This window comes from Perna viridis, chromosome 3, assembly GCF_037379345.1.
Source record: "Perna viridis isolate PV_CMFRI_1.1 ecotype Kerala chromosome 3, ASM3737934v1, whole genome shotgun sequence".
NCBI lineage: Eukaryota > Metazoa > Mollusca > Bivalvia > Mytilida > Mytilidae > Perna > Perna viridis.
In genome coordinates, this window is record NC_142447.1 from 30,304,662 (window position 1) to 30,320,025 (window position 15,364).

Consider the following 15,364-nt stretch of genomic DNA (forward strand, 5'->3'; position numbering starts at 1 on the left):
TCTGGCAATGCATTTTTATTTTGACATATTTGAATTGTCCCATTGTTGACACTTCGGCCTTTTTTTGCCGATAGATATTACTTGTACACATAATATATATTGAAGTCCAAAACTGAATAAAAGCACAGGTACTTATGTACTTGGGTTAGGATTTTTTGTTGTTTTGTTTAGTTTTGGTTTTAGTTTTTTTTTATACTTTTTTGTTAGAGAAAAAATTATGAAATCATGTGTTATTACAGCAAGTATTGTATGAATACTTAGTACTATATCCATATGAAGTTTTCTGTTCTAATCTGACGTGCTTCTGACCTGCTTCAAAACACTTTGGACCACAGCCATGGTAAAAAAAATTTATAAACACATGACCAACATTGTACATTATACATGTACTTGTATATATTAAAGGCTTGCAACTTATGTTTACCTATAAAGAGCAATAACTCCTATATAAGTGGGTGCACACTTTTCTAAGGCCTGATTATCTAGAGTATCATTAACTCATGTAGACCTTGTGAAAAATTTGACCCAATAGACATAGCATAAAAGAAGATCATGTTGGTTTCAAAACATAAACCTAAAACTAGCTGTCAAATATATGTTTTCAAAGACGAGAACTTTTATAATATAACTTGTTTTTAAAGTTAGACACAACAAATTTTGTAGACCAAGGCATATGAATCATATTAGTTATATAGTTATCAAATGTAAAAAAAGATCCGACTATTGCCAGCTATTTTAGGATATAGTTAATTTATATGTTTTATAGCTACATACATGACAGTAGTTATTTGTCTAAGCTACATGTATGTCTTACCTTATATATTTTGAAATATTTCTGAAACTGAGCTGATGTAAAAACACGATAAACATAAACACTGTTAAATTCTAATGGATATCATTAACGAAAATTGTAATGGCTTATATAAATAAAAGTGCAATATTGTTGATATTTTTATTCTAAAAATGAATTCTTTAGCAAAATATATATGGCAAGTTTTTGTTGCTATAAATACAATACTAATATCAGTAATTTATTACAAGTACATTCTCAATGATTAATCCTACAGTATCACAAGTGTCACCCCTAGGTGACAGAATGTCTAGATGGTGACTTGGATGACATTCGGTGATGTGGTGATGGTGATCTACTCTGTAACCTTACATGTGGTGATGGTGAACGACTTCGTAAAGATTTCCCATCCTTAACCAATGTTTTCAGTTTTGTTAAATGCGATAATGCCCTGTAATGAGAGAAACAAAATAAATGTCTACTTTCAGAAACTTCAATAAGCTGGAAGGAAGTTGATAAAATATTGACATTAAAAATGATCTCCCTTCAATAAAGAATCAGACATTAAAAAGATGCTTACAACACTGACCAACATAGGAGAAAATGTAATGTGCAGTATGATAGTTAAAGCATGAAAATATGATGAACCTCATCTTCCCTTGAAGAATCTAATACGTAGTTATATTATGTCAAGCCATCAAATAAGTTCTACATTAATTCAATCATTACAGAATAACATTCATCTGTTTTAAGCATTTTTACATTAAAGCTGATCAAAACATTATACTTCTAAAATATACACATGAACTTAAAGGTAAAACTAGTATTACAACAGTCAGAAATTAAAAGAAAGTAATAGAATGAAATATTTATGACTACTGTGAATTGCTGATGTTTATTTTCCCCCCTGTGTACATGCAGGAGTATTCTACATCATGTCATGCACTACAGTGCACCTTTTAAATTCGACCAGAAATATTTCAAAATTGTATATGAGAAAATGCTTTACATGTTTCATTGAAGGAAGTATTATATTTCTCATTAAATAGAAACAAACTAAAATGTGGGCAACCTTTCATTTATTTAAGTAACCTTAATGTTCCATTCAGCCACTTCATGTAGGATCTTGCCAGCCAATCAGATTTCAGCTTTCATGATTGTGAAAGCATTATTCAAAGGGAAAAACTAGAAAGCTTCTGAGAACTGTTAAATCCTGCATGCAGTGTCTGAATGGAACGATTAGTAGTCTAACTTTAATCAGATTGACAAGTACTTAAGAACAATCTAAGTGTACATTTTTTCACAATTGAGTGATGAGAGGCCACTCCAAGCAAGTGCTCTAGGATGGCATTCTACAGTTGGCATCAGCAAGATATGAATACATTCCCTTGTCTTAGAAGGAATATGTAGTTCCTTTATTCTTGAGAAATGCAGAGGGAATAAACACTATTTGTTAAATATATGTTGTGTAATGTTTTGATCTTAAATTTAAGACACAAAACAAGGAAAAAGCTGATATTTTATACAGGGAAATAACTTAAGTTAGCTGAAAACTTTCCCTCTTCTTACTCCACACAAACAAATCTTAAATAATGTTAAAAAACTGAAGCATTTTTCATATCTTAATTCCTACCAATAGATCTATTGTTTTTGCTTTGCTATGACAAACTTACATATTATTGTAACAAATTGGCTTCTTCAGAACAATCCATACTTACAGTATGTTTGAGATTCCTGACAAAGTATATAATGAGTTCATTGTCATACAACAAGTACAATACAAAAGTACTACATTGAGGTAAAGATTATATATATAGTGTTTGGGCATAAATGACATAGGAAATTAACTAGCTGTGGAAACAATGGACTGAAAAATTGCAAGTATCAGAGACTATTGGTAGGAAACACACAACGCCAAAGCAACTTTCCTTTACCATAAGAACACATTTCATAAACAACTAAACAAAGATAGGACTATCTTGATTAATCTATAGATATATACATTCTTTATACTTCACCTTCGCTATACAAACTATATGTACCTTAATCTGTAAAAGCATCAACCCAAAAAATATCATTTTCTAACATGTGATGTTAAATAATTTGAACATTAAAATTGAAAAAAAAAATACACATGACTATTTTTCTGCTTAAGGTACATCTCCAAAATTCTTGCCTCATTCCAATCCATATGATTCATATTTAGACATGTACATAACTGTCAGTCTTTTGAACATTTCATGTGGGAGATTGTCACTATTTCATGTTGGTGATTTTTATGTAAAAGTATATATTGGGTGTAAAAATTCAACAATTTTGTATTTTTCACAGACAATATAGTTATTTTAATCAAAAACCTCTCACAAAAGTGGAAGATTTTTAATTTTTCATTGATTTTGAAAGAAGGTTAACAGGTATGCAGGTATACAACTTATGACTGTATATACAACTTAAAAAGAATTCACTAATCTGCTCTGATTGTCAAGTTAAAAAAGAAATATCATATGGTAAAATTATGGACTGAATGTAATTATTACATTTTTCATTTAAGGAGAAAACCCATGCAAACTAAAAAACACTGAGGTGCATCAGGTTTTTTTGTGTGTAACATTTTGTACAAACAAAATCATCTACATTTAATTCAAAGCTAAAAGTAAAGTAAAAAAAAGGTTTTAAAATAAGTTTTCGTTCTGATTGTTAATGTTATGACCTGTTAATGGTATGACTTGATATTCATGGACTTGTATGAATCAGATTGTAAATGGTTTGACCTGATATCTATCGTCTGGCATGAATTTCATTGTAGATGATTTTACCTAATATTCATGCGCTGGTATGAAATTGATTCTTGATAGCATGACATGATATTCATAGACTTGTATGAATTTTATTGACAATGATATGACAGGAAATTTATGGACTGGTATGAATTTGATTGTTAATGGTAAGACATGATATTCATGGACTGGTATGAATTTGATGGTTAATGGTATGACCTGATATTGATGGACTGGTATCAAGTTTTGTGTTGATGGTATGACATGATATTTATGGACTGGTATGAATTTGATGGTTAATGGTATGACCTGATATTCATGGACTGGTATCAAGTTTATTGTTGATGGTATGACATGATATTCATAGATTGTATGACATTATCATGATTATGATTTCACCCTAATGTCAATAGTGTTTGACATTGTTGTTCATTAATGTATGTGTGTGTTGTTATTTGATTTTTATTATTTTTTTTTAAGAAGGGTCTTCTGTTGCTTTGCATTTTATTACTTTTGTTGTGGGGGCCTTTCAGAGCTAACTTGAAAGTTGTGTTTACACTTACTGAAGACCTTTTGGTGATCTCTGTAGATACTTACTATTTTTATAAAGGTTAAATGGTGGTGCATATGTTGCACTTCACCATACATGTGTATCTGTTCCTTTTTCTTTTATAAACAGTATGAATTTGTGGATCATGATGTGAACTTGTTAGTGATATGACTATGTCCAGGGACTGTATGACTGTATGACCTAAAGGCCTAGTGAAAATTTTGGATTTGTGTTCATGATAAATGAAGTGTCATTTCCTATCACAAAATTTAATGGTTAATTGTTCAAATTATGTGATTTAGAAAATAAAACATCAATATAAACTTTGACTTAAACTTCTGTACAAAGATACCTCAAAATATATGCAAATAAATTACTAGTATTTACAATGAATATAAATTTAATAAAATTCTTCACATATGAGTAAGCATTGAAGTTCTTTAGCAAACTTCTCTATAAATCTTTATTGTTGTAGTAATTAACAACAAAAGCTTTTACACTACAGAATTAAGTTTAGTTGGGCTAGTATAAGTAACTAAAAGTATTTTAGGTCTTTTTTGTCTTAACTTTTTATGATACAAACTAGTGATTGAACAAACTGAAGCTCTTTCTGCAAAGTGAAGCTTTATAAAGGTTGACAACAATAGAAAACACAACACTATTAAAATAAAAAATAGATGTATAATACTCAAAGATGATAAACTTCAATTAAAAGGTAACTGAACAAAAAAAAACAGGTGATTTCTAGAGCTAAGTGCATATACCATGTAGCTGCTATGACTGATCAAAATAAAAAAAAACCAAACTAATAATCTTTTTAAAAAATCTAGTGCCAGTTTTAAACAAGGTGTGTAGAAATGTACTTACTTTTCCAGTGACCTGCCACCAGGTTCATCTTCAAAGTTATAATCACGTAAGGCATCCTCTAATTCTTCATTAGACATGTTCAATTCAGTCTGAAAGAAAGACTTTCTTTTTTAATTTAAATCAATTTGTGGTGCTCAACCAAACAAATTCATTCACTTCTTACTGAGTTTGTGAGATAGACACATTTGAAAGACACAATGATCTTGAGCTTTGACTTATGACATGTCAAATCAGATGGGTTTAGATATTCAAAAAGACCAAGCACTGACAATTTTCTTCCATCCATTAAAGGATGATGATTCTAGAGTGTTAAATTATGTGAGAAGTAGCCTTAATCTTGATCATTGCAATATCTTCAAAATTTCTTAACATATCTGTCCTCAAGAAAATAACATTTTACTAAACAGAAAACTTTGTACACTAAAGACCTAAAGAGTGAAGGATTTGTCTGGTTTAGTCAGCTAGGGATTTCAATTTGGTGAGGAATAACACTTCATTATTAGTTTGTTTTAGTCAGCTAGGGATTTCACTTAGGCGAGAAACTAACACTTCATTATTTGTTTGGTTTAGTCAGCTAGGGATTTCTATTTGGTGAGAAACTAACACTTCATTATTTGTTTGTTTCATCAAGCAATACTAAAGAACATGCCCTTTTAACTATAGATCTGCATTTTCAAAGTGATAAGAAGACATTTCGGCTTTAAACTTTTACTGGAGATCAGACTAAGGTGTGATGGGTTCTCTAAACTTTTCAAACCTGGAAATGCTGCTATCATTTAATTGCAGTACCCATACTTCCATGGATTTGTCTTTAAGAAAAGACAAGTGTTCAGTTCAGCACTAAATATCAATATATGATTTTTCCTGTGATTAGTGATGATCCCAAGAAAAAAATGTAAGAAAAAAGGGGGAAATTTCTCACTGGACAATTACTCCAGTATCATTTTTGGTATTCATGTACTCAGTTGTTGACATCCCTAGTTAAGAGAGATGCTCAGTTTACCAAAGTTGAAAATGCATTAAAACCAATGAGTAGGGACTTCCTAGAATGACTGGTATAGACAAGTTTCAAGTTTATTTAGGTTACAGTGTATGTAATAGTTTTCTTAGATTGTCGACTTGTTTTAAGGTTTTCTACAGACCAAATTGAGCAGCAACAGTTTCAACATAGACTCGTATGAAAAAACTTCCGTAGTGTAAAACCAACCTGACCTGCCAACAGTTTCAACATAGACTCGTCTAAAAAAACTCCCATAGTGTAAAACCAATCTGACCTGGCGACAGTTCAACATGGACTCGTATAAAAAAAACTTCTGTAGTGTAAAACCAACCTGAGCTGCCAGCAGTTTCTCTCTAGAGTTGCCAGACTCCTCTGATTGTAATTTGTAAAGCATATTCTTTAGTGTCTCTAGACTTCCTGGTTGTAGTCTTCCAGTGTATGTTGGAGCCTTCAATATAAATAGAAATTAAAACATTAAGATACTCAGCCAATTAATTCATTATCCTACTATTTATAGAGAATATCACATGGAAAAATCTGTATCATATGCTATATAATCCTATGATACCTGTAAAAGCATGAGCGTCTCTGGCCAAAGGACTGATAATGATAGAGTGATATGGCATGTGATACACATTTTGCCACGTAATATACACTTAATCATTAATTTGAATAGGAGAGTATTACAGTATACAAAATATCTCAAAGACCCTACGAGGAAAATGATAGCTCCGAGTAAGATATGATAAAGGGTGGGACATCACAAAATATCTCAAAGACTCTACATGAAACTGATAGCTCCGAGTAAGATAAGGGTGGGACATCACAAAATTTGATACACATCAAATATTTTAGACTTTATAAGATACTCAAAACTGCTGTATTTACTACTAATTATATACGTAAGATACAGTTTCTTTTTCTGCACATCAGGACAATTTTCAGACAAACCATGATACCTTTATCTGCACATCAGGACAATTTTCAGACAAACCATGATATCTTTACCTTCACATCAGAATCACTTGTATCTTCATCCACATAAACTGGTGATTTACTGAAAAATTAAAGAAAAAAATTTTATATAACAAAATTATGTATCTGCATACAGCATATGTATATAATCATTAGTACTTATATATCACTGGAAAAGTATATATCAATATATACATACATAAATGACCATGATATGCAGGAATTAAAACCACTTCTTTTAGAATATGAGAGATAAGTTTCCATCTCACTCTAAGGATAAGAAAACCCCTGAAAAGAGTAATCATATTAACTGTATTGGCTTGTGACATCTCAAATTGGATAAACATACATGGTGCAAACTACTACATTCTAAATGCATTTCTAAACCTTATAATGAACTACAGTAACTTTCTTCTTCATTTACTTTTTAGACACTATCATTGAGGCATTGTGATTTGTTCTAACAATGGTTGAATTTGTCTTACAATGCTACTTGTTTTTCCCATGGTCTGTCCCCTTCTAGCACAATATCTGTGTCAGGACTTCGAGCCCGTCTTGGCTTGAGAGGTGTTCCTAAAAAAGCAAATTGTACGACTACTTATGAATTAAATAAGTATAATTTTGACAATCTTGTTTAAAGGTTTTATACTTTTGCAATAAGAAAATAGTATTCATTGTATAAAATTTCCAGTTCACTGAAAGATTAAGCTGAGTCAACTAGCAGTGATATTCCTACTTTTTTGAGGAAGGGGCCTGGGGCCCATGCAAAGGGGGAACATGACAATTGTGACTTGGGGAAATAATCTATGAATATGAGGGCAAAGATTCTTTTTATCAACACTTCAAAAGTGATTCCAATAAAAATTGTTGATTAGGACTATTACAGTTTTCATGGTAGTGAGGTCCATGAGGTGACCTATGTATGACAAATTTGAAGAATGGAGAGAGTATTTTTGCACATCTTTCAAGCTTTCATTTTAATTATGTACAGTTCTTGAGACAATATTTCAAGTCACAATTGGGAATTTCATTTAGTAGTGTGGGATATATTTAGCATATTTCTCTTATTGGAAATCTTTATTGGAAAATCACTGAAAAGACAATAACAACATCTACTTCAAAGATATCTGCTGATATGCTTCAACCATTTAGACTGACATCAGAGACTTAGTATTTTAAAAGTCAAAGGGTAAGTAAAAACCTGCATAGATAATTGTTATGATGACTTTGTTCCCCATGAGTAGATAATTATAATTTTTTTTTTGTGTTCAATGATACATTGCAGTTAAATTCAAAATTTCCCAGCATATATATTGGTATACCTGTAATAGGACTAGCCCCAGCTATTTCATGGTGCATTGGAGCTGACATTCCTGCAATTAATGCTTCAGTATCAAGACTGGAGCATCTTGGCACTCTATTATCTCCTTTTAACGAATCTAGAATTGAATCTGATTTCTTATCACTACCAATATCCATATATTGTTCTAAGATGTCATTGCTTTTGTTTACATTTTTACCGCTTTCCATTACTTCCCTTGGTAACTGACTTGTAAGGTCAAACTTGTCCCTCCCTCTTCCTCTTCGTGAGTTCTGTGGAGACTTCATTAAATCATCATACTTTAGCCCCCTAGCAGAAGTAACAGTATCATTCCCTAATAGTTCTGATACCCCAACATTATGTGTTGCCAAACTTGTAATATCTGAGCCTTCCAATCCATTAACCCAGCTTGGTGGTGGTCTCCCCGATCGGAGGTCCCTTCTGGACCACAATGACTCAGCAGGGTCAGTTATATCTAAAGCATCAATCCAGCTAGGAGCTTTGGTGTCTGTTACATTTGGATCTTTTATCCATTTCTGAGGCTTTTTGAACAGTTTCTCATTCTGACGATTTGATGTTGGTGAAACAGATCGACTTCTTTCACGAAGAGGTATAGATCCAGCTCGAGTATTAAAACTACTTGGAGGTCTTTTATCAAAGAAATCATTTGCATTATCTGATCTGTTTGTTAAAGGCTCATATTTGCCTTTCTGTTTTGGTCTTTTGTATGAGTAAACATGTTTACGTTCTGAATATCCAGCTGTTGGATTCATTGTCATCAGTGCCTCAGTAGACACGCTACCTATATCACTAGAAGGTTTCTGAAGTTCATCAGTCTGTATCTGATATAACAGCTCTCCTGATCTGTTCAATGCATCCTCAGCTGTAAATAGATTGACACTGAAATACATGTTTTATTTTATTCCAATGCTACAACATACTGCCTAAATGATTAACAATACTCAGCCATAAGACTATCATCTATTAAAAAAGAAGAGATTTATTTCAGTAGCTTTTACATTGTACCAATATACTGGTATACTTTAAATTGTTTGCATGTACATGTACATATGTAGTTAATCTGTAGCATATCATCCTAGAATCTGAACTAGAGGCTTCCAGGAGCCTGAATCACTCACCTAATTCATTTTTTTTTTGCCTTTCGAGAGCAATAACTCTAACAAGGAGTCATCCTACTACTTTACCCAAAGGAAACTTTTGTAGCCCTTATTATAAGGATCATTTCATCAATTGAAAATTTTTTTTTCTATCTATAATGTTTTCCAGGATATCAACCAAAAACTGCAAACATCATTTTTTGACTTTCAATGGCAGTAACTATATTAAGCAAGAAGTCATCCCACAACTTTATTATAATGGAAGCTGTTGTAGAGCTCTTCAAGACAAAGAAGAAAATCTTCATTTTCTCTATCCCTCACAGTTTTTCAAATACATCTTGAAAAAGGTGATATACATATGATGGATATGTTTTTAATGGATCAAAAATCAAATCATACTTCTTGTGCAGAATATCCTACAGAAAATGCATGCCAATTTTCCTCAAAATCTGTCTGTCAGAATCAGAGACGATTTCTGAAGAAAAGTTTACCAAATATGACAATGCCAATGACAAAAATGCACTACTTCTGTATAAGCCCTAGTTAAAGCAATAAATGGAATATGCATAAATATACATATATATATTAGTCAAGATTGGAATAGTTAAGCTACATGTAATTGAGGTTTGACAGTATAAAAAGCAGTAGTATATAGTAATACAACAGTTTCACAACATAAATAGCTGTGGTTTAAGAATGAAGTTTAAGCTCCTATGCTCCTGTTATATAATTGAATAAAACAGCATAACAACAAGAATTTTAATCATACTACAGTTTGTTAAACATAGCTGTAACAATCTGCAATATACAAAATATATCAAAAATGATTCTCGATAGAAGCCAAGAACAGAAAAGATCGCCATTTATGGTTCTTTTAAGGGCAATAAGTCACAAAAGGAGACTTATGTCATCAGGTTGATTTAATATTGAAAATTAAATATAAATAAAACTTTGAATGCCTTATTATAAGGACCATTTCAGTAATAAAATTTTCTTTAGATCTATTATGGTCTCTAAAGTTATAAGCCTTTATTACTGCTGTGGAGAGCACATGCACTAATTTGTACCCATGGGAACTTCTATAATACTCTTCAAGCTGAAGAAGATTCACATTTATTTTCCTGTACCTGAATCAATATAAACTGTTGTACTAAACATATTCGTTTAATTGTAAGGTACTAATAAACCTTAACCCCATTTCTAACAAGAGGCTCTCAAATAGCCTGAATCACTCACTAGGCAAACCATGCCCTATTATCTAAGTAAGTAAATGTATCATGCTTTGTTACCATGTTTGACAAAAAAAATGCTGAAAAAGCACATTTAAAAAAAAAATAACTTCAGAAAAAGCCATAAACATCGAAAAAAGCCAATAACTCAAACATCAGTTGACAGTTTTTCATGAAAATTGGCACATAGGTAGCTCTCATCATGCTGAACACTTCTATTCAGTCAGAATTTGGCGAAACATAATGGTTTTGAAGATATATGTGAAAAACTGCTGTCTGTCCCCTATATTCTAATTTTAGTAATGGTGGCCATTTTTTTCCATGGATCAATAAGGAACAATCATGCTAAGTTTCATCCAAATCCATTTGGCAATCTCAGAGGAGAAGATGTTTGAGTAATAGTTAACAACAACAGAAAATGACGACGGATGCAGAGTAATGGTAATAGCTCAGATAGTGTATGTGGCCGGCGAGCTTAAAACAGCATTGCCATATATTGACAGGGATTCAAATAAGTGGTGATTTGAGGTCTGACACCCTCAATTTCTGGTCTAAGACTTATGAAATTCATTTATCTGGATCCTGGACCTTCAACCGTTAAAACTGACACTTTATCGTGGACTTTCAATTTTCCTCAAGTGGACCTACATGTATGATTTGAAAAAAAGTCTAGGACCTTCCACTATTGAAAGTAGATTGAAACCCTGGTTGAACATATTTAATGGGGAAAAAAGCATAGAATGACAACATTTAAATTAATGAACACTCATAGTAAAAGAAAAATACAAAGACTATATATGGTATCGATCTGGAGGATATCAGATTCTTTTTTGCCAATAAAACACAGAATATGGCTATACCTTTATTTCTTTTACCATTCAGTGGAAACAAATAAAAATCATTCTAAATTGTTCTAGATACCACAACACCAAGGATGTAAGCTGAAAATATTTTAAAAGGATTTTGGTATTTCATGTATTACTAGTGGTAGTCCATATTCCATGAATTATTAAAGCTATTTTATAAGATATATTTTCTTCAGTGACTGTATACATATTTGGAAGAATTATGGGATGTGACATTGTTTCTTTTATAAAGAAGGTATAAGGTCTTTTTAAGAATCATGCAAAATCTAAAAAATGTGATACACCCCAAAAAAGGCTACATATTTTTAATTTTGTAATTAAGTTGTTTTATGGGTTTATACTATAAAATGGGTAATTATTCATTCAAATCTGCCTGCTCTTAGGAGATAATCAACTTTGAAAATCCAGTAGATTCTATTGTATTTGAGCGTCATTTACAGAGTTATTTCCCTTAATTTTGAAATCTACTGTGCATTCTATATAATTTTTATCTCCTAAAAGCACGGGTTATATGAAAAACCATATGTTATTTTCTGTTTACTATAACATTTCAAACAAAATATCAAAAATAAAAATATGTAGGCTTTTCACCCATGAATCACATTTTGCATGATTCTTAGCTGGAGTGCTACTTAAATAGATAGTTTACTCATTTGAGGTTGATTTTTAAGTTGCATTCTCACTTATAAAATCTAACTAAACATTACTATCCAATGATAATACAAAGATGAGTCAATTTGTCACATCCCATTCTCAGTGTAAATAATACAAACACACATGTTAGCCTACACCAATGATCTTACCTTGTAACTGAATGAGGCCTGACCAAATTAATATCATATGGATGAAACGATTTAATAGAACCACACCAAATGAATGTATATGTTGAATTGATGACAGAAATGATTGTGATATTATATGATAGCCACACATGAAAATAGTACCAGCAGCCCATTGATGAATGCCATGCAATTATTTTTTTTTAGTTTTCAGGTCAATCTACTAACAACAAAAATATCAAGTTACTGAGAGCACACTTTATAATTAACGAGCGAATTTTAGTTACAACAGAAAATTAGCTGGTTGGGAAATGTTTGCATTTTAAAATAACAACCTACATGTATGAGCATTGCCCCTACAAAATAAAAAGCCTACCTTATTAGTTACAAATTTGTTAACAGGAGGAATATATTTTTTTATCCAACAGTTCTATTCATGAAAGGAAAATGAGTGCATAGAAATATTTGGGGAATCCAAATATACCTTCAGCCCTGAGTTTGGAGGATTTTTCCATTCTATCAAATGTATTGCTGATATTAGCCTTGGTGTCTGCTAGTTTCATCTCTATACCAGTATCTCTAATGCCTGTCTGAAGAGATCTGTCTGCTGTCATGTGTAATATTGATTTTGGGTCTAGTAAATCTGAAACATCACGTTTGTATGAGGAGGAATATTGAGTTGTGAGGCCAGAGTATTGGTCAAGGTAAGCAGACAAAGCTTCTGTTGCTGAGGTAAAGTCACGGCTTCCAACTTGTATTCTCGTTCCATTACATCTGATCCTACAATTGGGCAAAGCACCACCTGCTACTGGTCCAATATATTCCATGATTATCTCCCCTTACCAGTTCAATAATCTATAAGTATTTAGTTGTCTAAAAGATACAAAATATCAAATTCTTACAGCGGTTGTGACCCAAGCAATGCAAACAACAGTAACAGAATTTTTTTTAATAGAAATGCACTTTTCAAAATTTTAGACAAACTTGGACTTAAATCTGTGTCCCAGTGTTATGTAGAGTCCAGTTTGTTTTTTTTATAGGTTTCGTTTTCTATGTGTTTTATTTTGTGGCATGTTGTTTATTGGCCCTTAGTACTTTTGTTTTGTCCTTTGACTTTCAAATTTTTTATGTTTCAAACTAAAAGTTATCATAATTAAATGTATAGATGCTATCCTTTACTGACCCTACTAGAAAATTAAAATAATAGGTAGACAATCTTTTACACATGAGTCAACAAAACCAAAACCCTAAGTGCAGTGTTTACACATAATGGTAAAAATAATGTTATCATAATTTGATTAGTTTCTTGGTTCAAGCAAGCACCACAAGGTATAAAATAACAAATCATTATATAAAAGACAGTAAAGACTGAAATATAGCTAGTCTCTGAAAGGCAGAGGACACAACAAAAGGAAGAAGAGGTGCTGTGCCCCTCAATTTTAGATCATGTGTACATGTAGCTGTCACCGAGTCTTTATCTCATGTATATCACTTATCTATTTTGGAGAAATAAAAAGTAAAATTAAATGCATCTACATGTACATGTATAATTTTCAGTTTGTATTGAATTTAAATATGAAGTACCACTTGTCCACGACAAATGTACATAGAAGTTGAAAGTCCTGTCTCACATACACATTTATAAAAAAAAATTAATATAACTTAAATTTCATATATCTAGCATAATTGTTCTGGAGAAAAGTATGAATTATATTAATAGTAATAATAGTTCTTTAGTTAAAGAGGGTAACCAATTATTCTAATTTTCAGTAAGGCTCTCAACATAACAATCATTAATGGTAAACAACAATTATTAAAATAAAATCAAAAATAAACACATACACACAAAATTGAACTGAATGAAAAGTTCTTTACAACTCAAAGGTTCCCTGAAACAAGAATAAAACAGGGTCCAAGACATAAATGTACTTGTTCAAGCAAAAGGTACTTTTTTTATTTAATCATTCATACAATGCAGTGAGATATACTCTCTGACTAATCCCAAAAGAGATTACTTTTTGACAAGTAATTGAAGTATAGCTGGTGATCATAATTTGACAAACTAAGTAACAAGAGTTAAGAACATCAAGAATGTTGGAAGCTCACAGTGCAATCTTATATAGACAATGTCTACTAAATATTAAAGAAATATACTCAAAGGGGTATAATAACATGAAGTTTTAATGGATATTGTTTCTTTAAACGTGTTTGTACTTGTACGCACATTTAGTTTACTGTATCAGTGTTTGGTTTATGTATTTGTTGAACGATTCTTATTTGTGGTCAAAATTCTTCTGTGCATAGAGTGCCCATTGCATATTTTGATGCGCGGATAAGTTACCCGTTACACTACTAACAGCATTCAAATAACGTCGGCAAGATAAACAACTTTCAAAGATTCGCCTGCAGGGGAGACAATCGTCATTTGAATACACGACCGACTCGTACCACACATCTATTGGACCACTGTATTTTTTTATGGTTCGATCTAAAAATAATTTAATGATACTAGTGTCGGATCCAAGGAGGGTGGCCTAAAACAGGAAAAAAAAAAAAAAATTCTGTTACATTATTGACAGGACAAACTTTTTCTGACAAGAAAATGGCAGTGAAAAGGGGGACATGTTGATGAATAAAGTTCATTATTGATTAAATGTGTCAGGTTCATTTTAAGTCAGTTGAAAGTTACTCCTGTCAAGATTTTCGCTTTATTATTTGACATTAAAAAAAACACTTATACTGTTATATTGATTAAAAGCACTTTTATTTTTCTTTTAAAATTTTTTAATTCCATTAAGTAAAACTACACTTATATCTTAAAATGTATCCAAAAATGCCCATCCTGTTTTTAGACAAACCCCAAGGAAAGGATCTAGGGGTTTTATCCCCTTTTTTGTTTGAAAATTTTGTGCAAATTTTGGGCCAAATAAAGCGCAAATGCTAGCTGCAAACCCCCTTTTATCAATTTCTCACTTATGGTCAAGGGTCTTAGGTTTACTTGTGATTTTTTTATATCCTCTCAAGGTTCTTTTTATTTTTGTTTTTGTTTCGTTTTTTTTAATTTAATACACGACTGATCATTCACACACAAA

The 15,364-nt window shown here is 31.7% G+C and overlaps 1 protein-coding gene across 7 annotated transcripts; it reads right to left on the reverse strand.

The window, feature by feature from the left end:
• Positions 1–938: 938 nt before the first annotated feature.
• Positions 939–15,216, reverse strand: LOC148621816 (uncharacterized). Of its 7 annotated transcripts, none has more exons than XM_088576566.1 (10): positions 14,630–15,216; positions 14,115–14,161; positions 12,757–13,145; positions 12,297–12,314; positions 8,282–9,163; positions 7,445–7,532; positions 6,993–7,041; positions 6,316–6,432; positions 4,985–5,073; positions 939–1,241 (listed from the first exon to the last, which is right to left on the reverse strand). In XM_088576566.1, exons 3-10 carry the CDS (start codon positions 13,097–13,099, stop codon positions 1,085–1,087), a joined length of 1,743 nt encoding a protein of 580 aa, XP_088432692.1. In that variant the 5' UTR covers positions 13,100–13,145; positions 14,115–14,161; positions 14,630–15,216; the 3' UTR covers positions 939–1,084. The 7 variants fall into 7 exon arrangements, with proteins under 7 accessions (XP_088432692.1, XP_088432695.1, XP_088432690.1 ...); XM_088576569.1 differs by lacking the exon at positions 14,115–14,161 and adding an exon at positions 2,509–2,524 and having other exon boundaries at positions 14,497–15,216; XM_088576564.1 differs by having other exon boundaries at positions 14,497–15,216.
• Positions 15,217–15,364: the final 148 nt, after the last annotated feature.